Source organism: Schistocerca americana, chromosome 1 (assembly GCF_021461395.2).
Source record: "Schistocerca americana isolate TAMUIC-IGC-003095 chromosome 1, iqSchAmer2.1, whole genome shotgun sequence".
Classification (NCBI taxonomy): Eukaryota; Metazoa; Arthropoda; class Insecta; order Orthoptera; family Acrididae; genus Schistocerca; species Schistocerca americana.
Genome location: NC_060119.1, coordinates 726,040,889 through 726,057,457, shown reverse-complemented (window position 1 = coordinate 726,057,457; position 16,569 = coordinate 726,040,889). Strand labels below are relative to the sequence as shown.

Below are 16,569 nucleotides of genomic sequence, written 5' to 3'. Positions count from 1 at the left end.
AAGTCCCCAGTCAGCTTTCAGTATGTTCCAGCGCGAAGGACGTGGGGATGGGGTGTGGTGCAGGAGACGAACGACACAGGGGAAGTGGTCGCTCGAATAGGTGTCAGAAAGGACATACCACTCGAACCGACGGGCAAAAGTGGTAGAACAGATCGAGAGGTCCAAGTGGGAGTAGGTATGAGTAGAGTCCGAGAGGAAAGTCGGGGCGCCGGTATTGAGGCAGACAAGATTGAGATGGTTGAAGACATCTGCCAAGAGTGAGCCTCTTTGACAGGATGCAGGAGAGCCCCAAAGGGGATGATGGGCATTGAAGTCGCCAAACAATAAGAACGGCGGGGGAAGCTGATCGATCAGGTGCATCATGTCAGCCCGACTAACAGCAGATGACGGTGGAGTGTAGACGGTACAAACTGAAAAAGTAAAAGCAGAAAGAGTAATGCGGATAGCTATTGCTTGGAGTGGGGTGGTCAATGGGATGGGATGGTAATAGACATCGTCCCGAACGAGCAACATGACCCCACCATGAGCTGGGATACCATCCACAGGGGCGAGGTCATACCGCTCCGAGGTATAGTGGGAAAAGGCAATACGGTCAGTCGGGCACAACTTGGTTTCCTGGAGACCAAGGACGAGCGGACAGTGCAGGCGGAGGAGCAGTTGTAATTCCTCCCGATTAGATCGAATACCTCTTATGTTCCAATGAAACAACGCCATTGCTAGTCAAAAAGTTGGGGGAACGAGACGGGGAAGAGCTGGTCACCTCGATGGCCGCGGAGGGCCAGGTTGCGAGGCAACAACGCTACAACTGACGGCAGGCGGATCCGGTTCCATCGACTCGTCGCCAGCTGCGGCCGCTGTCCCTGATTGTGTAGGAGGGGCCGCATCATTTGCCGACAAAAGGCCGGCGGAACGCCTGGCAGCAGAGCGTCCCGGCGAAACTGAGGACGGCCGGGAGCAGCGACTCACGGATGAAGCGTCAGATGAAACGCGCCGGGGTGGAGAGGGGGATAGAGATTTCTTCTTGGAGGCCTTCTTGGAAGGCCGAGGAGGCACAGGGATGGTGGGCTGGACCCGAAGAAGGTCCTCACGCGCGGGGTCCGTTTTGGAACGCCGGACCTCGGAAGCTGGGGTCCGGAACGTTTCCCCGATGGACGCCTGAGAAGAGGATCGCTTCTCAGGTGGCGTGGGGGGAGGAGGAGGAGGAAGGGTGGCCCCTGGGGCAGGGGGGGTGGGGGCCGCGGGGGAGGAGGAGTTGGAAGGGAGGGATTTGGGAGGCGGAGGCAGAGCCCCCTGACGGGCAGAGGAGGCGGAGGGGGGACAGGATAGAGGTGAGGATACAGCGGAAGGAGTGGACACAACTGAGGCAAACGAAGTGGCCAGTGACACGGGATGAAGGCGGTCATACTTCTTCCTGGCCTCAGAATAAGAGAGCTGATCCAAAGTTTTGATTTCTTGTATCTTTTTCTCCTTCTGATAGGCGGGGCAGTCTGGGGACCTAGGCGAGTGGACGCCAGGACAATTAGGGCACCGAGGTGGTGGGGTGCAAGTATGTTCCTCACGAAGAGGACGTCCACAGTCGCCACAAAGGGGCTCAGCCTCACACCGGGACGACATGTGCCCAAAGCGCAAACACCTAAAACAGCGCATAGGAGGCGGGACGTAAGGTCGCACGTCGCACCGGTAGCACATCACCTTTACCTTCTCCGGGAGAACGTCCCCCTCGAAGGCGAGGATAAAGGCCCCGGTGTCGATGCGACGGTCTTTGGGGCCGCGCTGGACTCGCCGGACGAAATGCACGCCGCGGCGCTCCAGGTTGGCCCTGAGCTCCTCATCAGATTGTAGCAGGAGGTCACGATGAAAAATAACCCCCTGCGTCCTATTTAGTGCCAGATGTGGGACAATGGAGACTGGGATGTCCCCTAGGCGGTCGCACGCCTGGAGTGCCGCCGATTGTGTGGCAGAGGTGGTCTTGATAAGAACGGACCCTGATCGCATCTTGCTGAGAGCCTCGATTTCCCCGAAGACGTCCTCAATGTGTTGAACAAAGAACATGGGCTTGGAGGTGGCGAACGTCCCCCCATCTGTTCGAGAACAGACCAAATAGCGGGGGAAGTACTTCGCCCCAAGCCGGCGGGCCTGTCCCTCCTCCCATGGAGTGGCCAAGGGGGAAAGGGCAGGAGAACCAGAACTAGAAACGGTACCTTTTCTTTTGGAAGACTCGGCCGCAGAGCGACCTGATACGTGTTGACGTTTCATGTGCGAAACGTCCGCCCCGATACCACCCACTCCGACCAGGGGCTCTCCCCACGGGCGCCACCCAGCCGCAGCAAGGGCCACCTGGCAGGATGACCATTGCCGGGAGTCCTGATGCCCCAAGAAGACGGGCATCTACTCCTTGGCCAACGTGGGGAGGGTGCAGCTCAGGTATCGGCAGTACGATCCCTGTGTTGTCAGGGGGCTACAACCTAGAGGGTACATGACGACCCCACCACAACGGGCTGGCTACCGTGCTGGATTTCTGGTGCCATGGAAAGTCCATCATGATCGCTGGTGCAGATGGAGATGCACTATGGGCGTAACTTGGACAACCCATCAGGCGTTTAGGCCCAATTTGAGGAATAATGGGTATGGTGACAACGCCGGTGCAATGCTGAGTGCCAAGGTCTTAGTTCACTTAGGACCAGTGGTACACCATGTAAGGTGTCCTTCCCCAAAAGGCTCGTACTTCTGTAGAATTTTGAAAAATGGAGGTCAAACCCCAAGGGGGACCATCACATTAAGGCCAAAACATTTGAGACTCCTTTTAGTCGCCTCTTACGACAGGCAGGAATACCGCGGGCCTATTCTTGCCCCCGAACCCGCAGGGGGAGTTTGCAGTTGTCTGCAGTATCATGATTTTTCCCAAGCCACGGTGGCAACAAATGTATTTCTTCAGTGCTCCAAAAATATGGAAATTGCATGGGGAGGGGTTGAGGCTGAATGGAAGATGTGTAAGAGCTTCCCAGCAAGATGTATGCAGTGTAGTCTAAGCCACCTGGGCTACGTCTGGGGAGTAATTTTCCAGCAGCAGAATGACATCAGCATCAAAATTCCTTAATGTTTAAGACTGATTGGGTGCTTCAATTTTTGCAGCATCCACATATGCTATGCATGTCACAGAAAGCTCATGAGCAGTGGGTGCTTGCTGTCAAAGAAAAGGCTCATCATGAATTTCCAGGAGCTGGCATACCTGTTGTTTCAACTACACTACAGAAATTTTGCTGTTAAGCCCTCACACATCCTCCATACAGTCCCAATCTCTCCACGTGCGATTTCCATAATTTGGAGCCCTGAAGAAAGACATTTGTGACCACTATGGCTTGGGTACAATCATGATTCTGCAGACAACTGCAGACATTTTGGCTGGAAACTTGCTTTTGTTGAAGAGGTGTATGCCTGGGTGTAGTCATAAGCAACCGCAAACATTTTTCCGTGAAGGTATCAACCGTTTTGTCTCACAGTGGATAAATGTAACAGTTATGGGAATTACTTTTGTAACAATAAGCAGTTTACTTACTTTTCTCCATTTGTCTTGTTTTTATTTGCCTGTCGCTTTAAAAAAGCCTAACATTATTTTCTATCTGCTGTGTGGGTCTCAACCACTGTAGAACAGTGGAAAATTCATAAGGAATTTAGCTGAGTGCACACGCATCCAGCAACCAGTCTACTATATCTTTATTGAGTACATTAAATCTTCGGCAACCAGAGCCTGTGGTCATGGGAGTAGCAATCTGTCCTTTTCATAATATTATCAAATCATTGTATGATGTTTGTTAATCAGAATTACGTGCTAAAAGCTTTACTGAGTTGCAATGTTTAGTACTTACTTTCGATTCATACAATTTGTACAGTGTCTTTGCATATGGTAAGTGGATTGTCCTGGAAATAAACAGAAGCCAAAATAAGAGAGATTAAACATAGACTGAGTAACTATTTAAAGTATATATACTCAATCCTCACATTAAATTCTCAGCTTTTCAAAGATGAGATATCCAAAATGACTCTGAATAATGTCTGAATTATTAATAACTATCCATTAATGTCATAGCATTTTCCGTACATGGAAACTTTTAAACCTAACCCAGGTTTGTTAACAGTATTATGACATTTGTATGTCCAAATATTTCAGAAACATTTATTTAAATTGTTAAAATGTCCACTACTTAAAAAATGGGGACAATGTTATTCCCTATGTAAATTCATTATTATTAATATTCAGTATTTGTACCCAGTTTTTTTTTTTTAATGTCAACATGCATACAGGTACACTGCAGTGAGAAGATTGTAGATTATCTACAACCAAAATAGAAATGATTCTTACTGTACTTACTGTTGGAAAATTTTATCATGGTATTCAATTGCTCTCTGAAGATCTGTCCTTACAAGCTGTACAATTTTAATTACATGGTTCAGTTGAGCTTCTTCTTCAGAATCATTTACCTTGTTATTGTCCATTATATGATTATACCTACAAAAATATTCAAGTTATGAAGTCTTGTGCTTATAATACAGAAAACTATCACTATGCTATTTTTATAAACTTTCTTCATTCTGTCTGTTTCCTTTAGTCTGTGAGTAATGTCCTACTTGTGAGAGCTTACCAGTCAGTAGCTCCCTGTGTAACAGCTTGTCTCAATGTCTCTTGTATATCACAATTTGGCTCATCACCATCATAGTTCAGCCAACCATAAACAGACTGAGGAAAAAGTTCAAAACCCTCAGGAGGTTGTAATTCCTTTAACAATGAGAGAATGCTGAAAAGTAGACAGTAACTGTAAGCTCAATAATTAAACTGAATAGCAGTAACAACAAAGGAAAATTTTTTTCATGGATAAAAAGAATTATGAACACCTTTGCAGTATAAAAAAGTTTTGTGCTACATTTTTATTATCTAGAATCAATGTTTATAACCAAACAATATTGTATGGAAAAAAAAATTATAATGTTCTTAGTAAAGATGAATACTACTAGTGAAAGCTGAGGTAAATAGCACAGAAAAATACTATAGATTAGTTTAAGTGAAGTAGCACCTCATGCTGAAAGACTAATACCATAAATATAAACCAGGGCTGAGGTTATGCAACAGTGATGAAACATCTTTTGTTTTTTAAAATGTGATTCATGGAGCTTGTGCATCAAAGTACAAGATTTCCACTTTGAATGGGAAGGACAAAACTAGAAATAGCTACAAAATATAAAATAATAATAATAATAACTGATTTATATGTGACAAGATAAAATTCTTGTGTCAAAATGGAGAACTGAACCAGTGGTTAAGGCCTCAAAGGCAACACACTGCTTCAACCCCACTATTCTCACGAAAATCAATAGTTTCTACCTTAATTCTATGGCACTACACAACTGACAGCATTAACCCAATCAAGAATCAAACGTAGCTACAGCATCAATGCTGTAACCAAAAGTAAATAGTGATATCTTGCTGTAACACATAAGGCACTGATTGTGACAATCTGTCACGCTTACCACATATGTGTACAGCAAACATGTAATATTACTTTTGACTGACGGACTGCTTTACTACTACTTTTGTATTGACTGTTTACGGACTGTGACAAGATAATGCAGTATATTTGATTAAAACTCTTGCTGGGCTTGTATTACACTGTCAGGGTTCTTTGACAAATGTTTTATTAAATTTTGAGTCATGCTTCCTACGTTTTATAAAGGATATGATACATGTTCCCCAGTACAGATATATGATCCTAACATTCCATGCTTACAGAGTAACAGTTTCTGTGGGTTCTACATTCCATTCGTTTTCTTACAGCCCATGTTGATCAATTGTTAATATTGTGGAAGTAGGGCAGCCAGCTGAACACCAAGGAACTGCTAGCTGTAAGCTGTGGAGGAGATATCATGCAGTAAAGTCTTGTTGAATATGTGATCAGAAATTTGCATAATGGGACATGAATATCTGCTGATTTTGTTCTAAAATGCTTCATTACTGGGGAAGAAATGTGAGTTTGATGTTACAAAACTTGTTGATATCCAATACATGAAAGCAAATTTATTGTGAAGTTAAATCCCTGTGAATAAATCATATTATGATTAAATAACGAAACCATAAATTAAAGATATCAACAGAAATCACTAGAAACATTTGATTCATTCAGCACATTTATGGTTTTTAATACACACATAGAATTAGAACTGGATAGCTAAAAACTGTGGGCATGTCTCAGGATCTCTAAGGAAAGCTCATTATTCAACATCAGAACAATAAATGAACTAATATGTGAACATCTTTCTTTTCCATTTTCCGAGCTGGAAATTTAAACAATGACAGACATAGGTTTCGGAAATCATATACTGAATGTGATTCTGTAATGAACTGAACTCTCATCCGAGATTTCGAAGCCCCATTAGAAGAGAGAGTTGAGGGGCACAGAGCTCTTTGTGTATAATTATACATGATCAATCCAGCATTCTGTATGTTCTGTCAGAGAGTAAAAGAATTACATCAAAAAGGAGGACGGTTGGTGATTTTTAAGCAAATGCTGGTCAAATAAAACCAGTTAAGAGCTCCAAGAGTGAGTTAAGTATCCTATCACCTTTCTTTTCTCTCTGGAGATTTAGGACATGTGTTTACATCTTCGATCTGCTCATACATATCTTAACACCCATAAATAGTGCAGAATTGATCAGCAGAGGACACAAGAAGTGGAACCAACTCATCTAAATGTGCCCAAGTCAACTCTTGGCAAAGTGAGTATGGAGAGGAAATGTGAAGGAATGACAACAGCAACACCATGAATGTGCACTTCTCATGTACAATGAACAGGGCCTGCTGAGCACTGCAGAGGGTGGCTGTAATAGAAATATCACATGAAATCAGCAGAAAGAATCACTTGTGAGTTCCAAAGTGCTACCACACATTTCTGTAGTCAGTGCTAAGCAATGCCCGAGGCATAAAAAGCAACCCTGCTGGACAGTAGAGACTGGAAACAAGTGATCTGGAGTGATTGATACTGCTATACCCTGTCACAGTCAAATGGAAGCATTTTAGTTTGGCAGACATCTGGAGAACATTACCTGCTGTCATACGTAGCGCCAATAGCAAAATACAGAAGAGGTCATGTTTATTGCGGCTGAAGTGCGGTGCCCTTATAGTTCTTAAGAGAATGTTACACCAAAAGATACGAACATATTTCAGAGTGTAGTTTTCCATGTACAACAGAGTAACAGAGATAATAACTGTTTTTTCAGCATGGCATTGCACCCTGTTGAAGCAGTACCTGTGGGCAAGGGCTTGTGGACAATAGCATTCTTGAAATGTACTAGCCTGCCCGGAGTCTCTGGTTTTGGCTCTTAATGGAGAATGGGCTGTCATTCCTCTACAGACATTCAGACACTTAAAGTGACCACAGCAGAGTTCAAGTGATCATAAAGGTGAAGAGTGCACACACCCCATATTAATCCATTAATCAGTGTCCAGATATATTTTAACAGTGTAAGGCTTCTCAGTAAAGAAGTTGTTTCAACGAAATCAACTACCCTTAAATGAGGTTATATTCCACAAAAAGTGAAAATGGAAGAGTAAATACAAATTGTATGAATTAATATTGGTAGTAAATATAAATAATTGTGTAAAGTGTTGTTAGCTAAAATCTTGAGGGAATGTACGTAGGTTATCACACCATCGATAGTTACAGAAAAACTTGTGTAAGAGCAAAGACCATTGGCTTATGCAAGCTTTCTCACTGATGTTGAAAGGGTTTGGGTATTGGTATAATGCCATTCTTGCCACAATCTTCCTACCCATTGTTTCAGCATTGCAGCCAGTTCCCTCAAGAAAGCTGAAACACTGAATCAGGAGATCCTGGCAAGAATGATGTGATATGAACACTCAATAACTTTCAGCATCAGGAATAATACTTATTTATAATTGTTTCATGGTCCACCTCTGTAGCGCAGCAGTAGCGTTACCGTCTACCATAAAGGGGATCCGGGTTCAATTCCCAGCATGGGACTGGGTGTTGTGTCTCCATCATAATTTTCATCATCATTGACACGCAAGTCACCTAAGAGGCATCAACTAAAAAGACTTGCATTAGGGCGGCCGAACCCCGAAGGGGATATCCCAGCCAATAAATGCCATATGATCATTTCATTTTTATTGTTTCATGAAAAAGTTTCTGTCTCTAATTTCATATTATTATTATTATTATTATTATTATTATTATTATTTCTTTCTTGTCTCATACGTTATGTCTGGTTAAAAATGGAAGGTGACGCGGACCTTGATCAAGCGTGACTTCCTTTTAACTGCATGGTATATGTTACATTGCATTTAGGAGCTTTCGGGTTATTGAACAAGTGTCAATAATTACAGATTTCTGTAGTTGTATATATAAGTTTGGATGTAGCTGTATTGCATTCATGTACTGGTGGATATTGTGTGGTATGACTCCTGTAGTTGATAGTATAATTGGTATAATGTCAACTTTATTCTGATGCCACATGTCCTTGACTTCCTCAGCCAGTTGGATGTATTTTTCAATTTTTTCTCCTGTTTTCTTTTGTATATTTGTTGTATTGGGTATGGATATTTCGATTAGTTGTGTTAATTTCTTCTTTTTATTGGTGAGTATGATGTCAGGTTTGTTATGTGGCGTTGTTTTATCTGTTATAATGGTTCTGTTCCAGTATAATTTGTATTCATCGTTCTCTAATACATTTTGTGGTGCATACTTGTATGTGGCAACATGTTGTTTTATAAGTTTATGTTGTAAGGCAAGCTGTTGATGTATTATTTTTGCTACATTGTCATGTCTTCTGGGGTATTCTGTATTTGCTAGTATTGTACATCCGCTTGTGATGTGATCTACTGTTTCTATTTGTTGTTTGCAAAGTCTGCATTTATCTGTTGTGGTATTGGGATCTTTAATAATATGCTTGCTGTAATATCTGGTGTTTATTGTTTGATCCTGTATTGCTATCATGAATCCTTCCATCTCACTGTATATATTGCCTTTTCTTAGCCATGTGTTGGATGCGTCTTGATCGATGTGTGGCTGTGTTAGATGATACGGGTGCTTGCCATGTAGTGTTTTCTTTTTCCAATTTACTTTCTTCATATCTGTTGATGTTATGTGATCTAAAGGGTTGTAGATGTGGCTATGAAATTGCAGTGGTGTAGCCGATGTATTTATATGAGTGATTGCTTTGTGTATTTTGCTAGTTTCTGCTCGTTCTATAAAGAATTTTCTTAAATTGTCTACCTGTCCATAATGTAGGTTTTTTATGTGGATAAATCCCCTTCCTCCTTCCTTTCTGCGTAATGTGAATCTTTCAGTTGCTGAATGTATTATTTGTGGCATTGTGATTGTGTAAGTGTATTGAGTGCTTCTAGGTCTGTGTTGCTCCATTTCACTACTCCAAATGAGTAGGTCAATATTGGCATAGCATAAGTATTTATAGCTTTTGTCTTGCTTCTTGCTGTCAATTCTGTTTTCAGTATTTTTGTTAATCTTCGTCTATATTTTTCTTTTAGTTCTTCTTTAATATTTGTATTATCTATTCCTATTTTTTGTCTGTATCCTAGATATTTATAGGCATCTGTTTTTTCCATCGCTTCTATGCAGTCGCTGTGGTTATCCAATATGTAATCTTCTTGTTTAGTGTGTTTTCCCTTGACTATGCTATTTTTCTTACATTTGCCTGTTCCAAAAGCAATATTTATATCATTGCTGAATACTTCTGTTATCTTTAGTAATTGGTTGGGTTGTTGATTTGTTGCTGCCAGTAGTTTTAGATCATCCATGTATAGCAGATGTGTGATTTTGTGTTGGCATGTTCCAGGAATATTATATCCATAACTTGTATTATTTAGCATGTTGGATAGTGGGTTCAGAGCAAGGCAGAACCAGAAAGAACTTAATGAGTCTCCTTGATATATTCCACGCTTAATCTGTATTGGCTGTGATGTGATATTATTTGAATTTGTTTGGATATTAAGTGTGGTTTTCCAATTTTTCCATTACTATGTTTAGGAACTGTATCAATTTAGGATCTACTTTGTATATTTCCAATATTTGTAGTAACCATGAGTGGGGTACACTATCAAAAGCTTTTTGGTAATCAATGTATGCATAGTGTAGCGACCTTTGTTTAGTTTTTAGCTTGATATGTCACCTCTGCATCTATTATCAGTTGCTCTTTACATCCTCGTGCTCCTTTGCAACAGCCTTTTTGTTCTTCATTTATAATTTTGTTCTATGTTGAATGTGTCATTAATTTCTGTGTAATAACTGAAGTTAATATTTTGTATATTGTTGGTAGGCATGTTATGGGATGATATTTAGCTGGGTTTGCTGTGTCTACTTGATCTTTAGGTTTCAGATAAGTTATTCCATGTGTAAGGGTATCAGGGAATGTGTATGGGTCTGCAATGTAAGTGTTAAATAATTTAGTTAGATGTGAATGTGTTGAGGTGAATTTCTTTAGCCAGAAATTTGCTATTTTATCTTTTCCAGGGACTTTCCAATTGTGAGTAGAATTAATTGCTTGGGTGACTTCATGTTGCAAAATTATCACTTCAGGCATTTGTGGTATCATCTTGTATGTATCTGTTTCTGCTTGTATCCACCGTGCATGCCTGTTATGTTGTACCGGGTTTGACCATATGTTGCTCCATAAGTGTTCCATGTCTGTTATGTTTGGTGGATTGTCTATTTTAATGTGTGTGTTATCTATTGTCTGGTAAAATTTCTTTTGGTTTGTGTTGAATGTTTGGTTTTGTTTCCTTCTATTTTCACTTTTTTGTATCTTCTAAGTCGTTTGGCCAATGCTTGTAATTTCTGCTTCTTTTCATCTAATTGCTCTATCACTTCTTGTTGTGAGATTTTACCTAACTTTTTTCGTTTTTTTTTCTGACATTTCATTTCTTATAAATTGTGTTAGCTGTCCGATGTCTTTTCTCAGTTTTTCTATTCTGATCTGTAGCCTGTGTTGCCATGCTGTTTTTGTGGGTTTCTTCCGTGTGTTGGTTGGTTCTGATCTCTGCCTAGTGTGTATATTTAGTTTGTGAGTGCTCCTATATAAACCAGTAGTTGTAACTCTTCCAAAGTTGTGTTTTCATTTATTTTGTTGTGTATGATTGTGTTGATAGTTTTTATTGTTGTTTCGACTTGTGGGTTATTTGGCGGTCTATGCAAGAATGGTCTAATGTCTGTATTTGTGTCTTTGTATTCTATATATGTCAGATGAAATTTTTCTTCTATATCTAACATGTGTGTCACTTCGTGTTCTATTTGTGCTTGTTCTGGTGGCTGTCTTAAGATTTCGTTTTCCTCTGACTGTTTAATTGATGCATGTTGTTCTTTGTTTGTTTGCTCTGGGATGTTTGAGTCCATTACTGTATTTTCTTCTTCTTCTGATTGCACATTATTTTGTTCCAGTATTTGTTGTACAGGGTCCGGCATAAAAAACTCCCCGATTACAAAGTAACATGCAGCGGACAGTAGAAGGAGCAGAGTGGTGGGGGGCGCGTCGTTAAGTAGCTGCCTACGTGCCGTTTTCAGTGTACGCCATGGCGTGGTCTGGTGAACATCGTGCCTTCGTAGTGGAAGATTTTATTCAAAATGGCGAATCGCCTATTAATACTCAACGTGCTTTTCGCGTTCGCTTTGCGCTCGGACGACGGGACCCTGTTCCCGATAAGAAAACAATTTATTCTTGGGTTGCTAACTTTCGTGAGACAGGTTCCGCATTAAAAAGGAAACCACCTGGACGACCACGGACTGCAACAGGCCCCAGAAATGTTGATGCAGTTAGAGCTTCAGTTCAACAATCTCCTCGACGATCCGCTAAAAAGCATGCGGCAGCATTACGGATATCTGATCGAAGTGTGAGAAGAATCTTGCATCGAGATCTTAAAATGCATCCTTACAAAATTGTAACTACGCAGGAACTGAGTGAACGAGACTGTGGTGTCCATGTAAGTTTGTGCCAAGACCTTCTTCGGAACATTCGTCCCAACGATATTGTGATTTTTTCTGATGAAGCACACTTTCACCTTGCCGGAACAGTGAACAGCCAAAATTGCAGGTACTGGTGTGAACACAATCCCCAAGAACTTCATCAACGACCACTTCATAGCCCTAAAGTAACAGTATGGTGTGCTGTTTACAATTCCGGAGTGATCGGTCCTTATTTTTTCGAAGAAAATGACAGGAATTTAACCGTCAACAGTGAACGCTATTGTGCCGTGCTCCGCGACTTTCTCCAACCGCAACTAAGGGAGCTTTTTGGTGAAATAGAGAACGTGTGGTTCCAGCAAGATGGTGCTACAGCCCACACAGCGCGGCAGTCACTGGCATTGGTGAAGGAAATGTTTCCTGGACATGTGATCTCGTTGCGTGGAGACATTGGCTGGCCCCCACGATCGCCGGACTTAACGCCCTGTGATTTCTTTCTTTGGGGCTATTTAAAAGCAAAAGTTTATGAACAACGTCCACAATCTTTACGAGCCCTGAAAGAAGCAATTACACAAGAGGTCGAAGCTATTCCACCTGAAATGACTCAAAGAGTAATGAATAACTTCAGGGAAAGACTCAAACAGTGTGTCGACAGTGCAGGAAGCCATTTAAGGGATGTTTTATTTAAAAAGTAAGACCATAAGAGTATTTTCTAAAATGGCATAATATGTACTTTTATTTAGTATAAATAAAATTGTTCTACCTTATTTGTTTTTGTTTTTATTAGCTTTCCTTATAGGGGAAGTTTTTCTGCCGGACCTTGTACTTGTTGTTTGATGTTTTCTAATTCTGACTGGGGTATCCTGTTATTTTTGATTATTACACGGATCTGATCAGCTAGTCGTTGTTCTATTAAAAATTTTAATTCCGGGTATCTGGTAATAAATGTTGTGTGTACGTGTACTTGTGATCTGTATCCAGTTGTGTTGGTTCCTAGGTTTGTTGCTTGGTAATAACAGAACATGAGGTGTTGATTAACTTCATCTGACCATCTCATCCTCTGTCTTTGTTTTCCTTCTAGAGTGGTTGCAGGAAGCATATCCTGCAAAACACCACTATTTGGGTTTTAATCATTTTCCGTGTGGCTAGCAGTGTCGTTACCATTGTGGACGGGCATAGGGTTCAAGCGTCGTCCCCGACCATGACAGCGCTTGTCCAAGGTTTCTTTAGTTCTGTCCTGAACCAACTAGTCACACTAAAAGGGGGGTTAGCCCTATTAGTGGTTTGTACTTTTCGTCGCCTTTTACGACTGGCAGAACATACCGGAGGCCTATTCTTTTCCCGGGCCTCCACGGGAGTTATTATTATTATTATTGTCTTTCCTTTCTCAGACCTTAGATCTGGTTCGGAATGAAAGTGACGCGGACCTTGATCAAGCGTCACTTCCTTTTAACTGTACGGTATATGTTACATTGCGTTTAGGAACTTTCGGGTAATTGAACATGTATCAATAATTACAGAGTTCTGAAGTTGTATATATAAGTTTGGATGTAGCTGTATTGCATTGATGTACTGGTGGATATTGCGTGGTATGACTCCTGTAGTTGAAAGTATAATTGGTATAATGTCAACTTTATCCTGATGCCACATGTCCTTGACTTCCTCAGCCAGTTGGATGTATTTTTCAATTTTTTCTTCTGTTTTCTTCTGTATATTTGCTGTATTGGGTATGGATATTTCAATTAGTTGTGTTAATTTCTTCTTTTTATTGGTGAGTATGATGTCAGGTTTGTTATGTGGCGTTGTTTTATCTGTTATAATGGTTCTGTTCCAGTATAATTTGTGTTCATCATTCTCCAGTACATTTTGTGGTGTATACTTGTATGTAGGAACGTGTTGTTTTAAAAGTTTATGTTGTAAGGCAAGCTGTTGATGTATTATTTTTGCGACGTTGTCATGTCTTCTGGGGTATTCTGTATTTGCTAGTATTGTACATCCGCTTGTGATGTGATCTACTGTTTCTATTTGTTGTTTGCAAAGTCTGCATTTATCTGTTGTGGTATTGGGATCTTTAATAATATGCTTGCTGTAATATCTGGTGTTTATTGTTTGATCCTGTATTGCAATCATTATTATTATTATTATTATTATTATTATTATTATTATTGTTATTCTGCATACCAGGTGGTTATAATCAAACTTTCCCTATTTAACACATTATAACACTGAAACTAATTACTGTACGAGTACCAAACCTGATAGCTTTAATATCAGGGACTTGGGGAAGAGAAATAATGCAGAATCAACTCAACTGAAACATCTCTAATGTGTTGCTATGGTACATCATACCATTACATACCAGTACCATTACTGCTACAAAAGGGACTCAGTAAGGCACCCATCAGTATTGAGAAGAGTCTGAAAGCACAGGATTTCATTCTGCACAGCAGAATGAAACATGTCCCTAGGTATGCTAGCTATCTCTCTTGATATGCTGCTCTTCAGATCAGCGCATGTGTGAAGTTTCCTCTGGTAAACTCTGTCCTTCAGGTAGCCCAACAACCAGAAACCACAGAGAGTGAGATCAGGTGATCATGCTGGCCAAGCATTTGGAAACAATCAGCTAATAATTCAAACATCTCCAAATGTGTTTTGGAGAAGTAGATGAAATTCATGAGCAATATGTGTTGGGGCCCCATCTTGGATGAAAACTGTAGGGTGGGTATGACATGCTGGTGAAGCATATCATGCTAACACTGGCCAGTCACAATGTACATCTTTCGTCCTTGAGCACAAGTCTGTTCAAAATAGAATGGGCCAATGATGAACATAGCCATGAAGCCACACCATACAGTGACACATTCGGCATTCAGAGGAACTTTATGCACAGTGACTGGAGGTGAAGATCCCCACACTTGGCAATTCTGTGTGTTCACCTTTCCCATCAGAGAAATATGAGCTTCATCTGTCCATAGGATGGTCAAGGGCCAGTCCTCAACAACTTCAACCCTTGCGAGAAAGTGGAGAGTGAAGTCAACATGTTGTTGTGCATCCTGTGGTGCAAGCTGCTATATGATATGGATCTTGTAAGGATATTACTTGAGAATGATTCAAAAGACCTTCCGTACAGAGGACCACAGGATATTCAACTGTCATGACACAGCACCTTGCACCGCCTGACAATCATGAATTGTACAGAGCATTGCCTGCCATAGCAACACTGGTTACATCAACCATCTGTGGTGCAATTGGTCATCGACCTCTTTCCAGAGCGACTCCCAGTTCTCCAATTGATTCAGACTACTTCTTCAAGCTCTCCTGAAGTGCAGCTGCAGCATTACTGTTGTTTTGATGATAGAGCATCACTGATAATGCCCTGCTCCTTCTGTCCAACCTCATGTTCACGCATCAACAACTGCACTGAAACCAGTCAGGTGAGTAAGACTATGGATCACTATGACTGTTCACAGCACCTGGTGGCCATAGTTGGAACTGGACAGTGGCACCCTGATGCATGGAAATCATGCACCCCATACTGTGGACATTAATGCTATGAAGTTTGATACTCTTACAGTAATTACTGTCTTATGTTACAATGCATTAAATAGGAAAAGTTTAATTATAACCACCCTGTAATATAGCTTCTGTAAATTACTACTGTAGTGATGATGTATTTACCTAAGAACAGAAGATAACTGATTTAATGTGTTCTTATCACTTGGAGTCAGCTTACGTATTTTTCTTACAGCATTGAGACAAGATGGTAATAACTTCTTTGTGGAATCCCAGAACAATTTGGCCTGGAGAAAACAAAAGAAACAAATTATATTATAAAATGTCAACACCACTCTCAAAATACCACCACCACCACCACCAAACAACAACAACAACACAGTTGTTTGTGTTTGTGCATAAAGTGCATGAAGAAATATTGAAAAAAATTGAAACCTTATTTATGAGATTGAAGCTTGGATTGTAAAATTACAAATGCCAATCAATTAATTTTAATACATTGATTTGTTCATAATTTATTTTATGTCAAGTAACTTACATTATCTCCTGATATAATTTCGCCTTGGATTGGTTTCAGGAGCTTCTCTAGAACAACTGCAAATAATCTAAAGTTGAGGTGATTGTCAATATGGACAGTTATAAACTCAGACCACTGAGCTAGTGCCACATCTGCAGGTGATAAGCCACATTGTACTACATGCTGGGTGAGAATAGTCTCCGCTTTCTCTTGGAATGCACCATTCCACTGATAAGGTTGAGTCTATAAATAATTTCAGTTGTGAGAATTAGTATTTTACTGAAACAAATTTTAATCAGAAGATAAATATACCACAGGACTAAAGAAAACTATTACAGTTCTAAGTAGTGTGGTCTACTCAATTTCTCTCTGCAGTCAGCAAATATATTCATAATTGACATACTAAATTAAAATGCAGCATGTACATTTCTCTATGGAGTATAGTTTTCAGTTTACTTAAAGGTACAAAATGTAAATCTATATAAGTTTAACATTTAAAAACTGAATGCTGCCCCTACAGCACATAATTAATTAGTACAGCACTGAAAAACACTAAATGCA

At 40.7% G+C, this 16,569-nt stretch overlaps 1 protein-coding gene across 4 annotated transcripts in view; it reads right to left on the bottom strand.

Annotated features, from left to right (window-relative positions):
• LOC124610446 (protein unc-13 homolog 4B) overlaps positions 1–16,569 on the bottom strand; it is a 251,742-nt gene that overhangs the window by 33,308 nt on the left and 201,865 nt on the right. For all 4 annotated transcript variants that reach the window (XM_047140159.1, XM_047140161.1, XM_047140160.1 and 1 more), the window contains 5 exons: positions 16,030–16,251; positions 15,657–15,778; positions 4,641–4,793; positions 4,370–4,507; positions 3,867–3,918 (listed from right to left, as the gene is read on the bottom strand). In XM_047140159.1, coding sequence (XP_046996115.1) covers positions 3,867–3,918; positions 4,370–4,507; positions 4,641–4,793; positions 15,657–15,778; positions 16,030–16,251 — 687 coding nt within the window. The remainder of the gene's footprint in view (positions 1–3,866; positions 3,919–4,369; positions 4,508–4,640; positions 4,794–15,656; positions 15,779–16,029; positions 16,252–16,569) is intronic.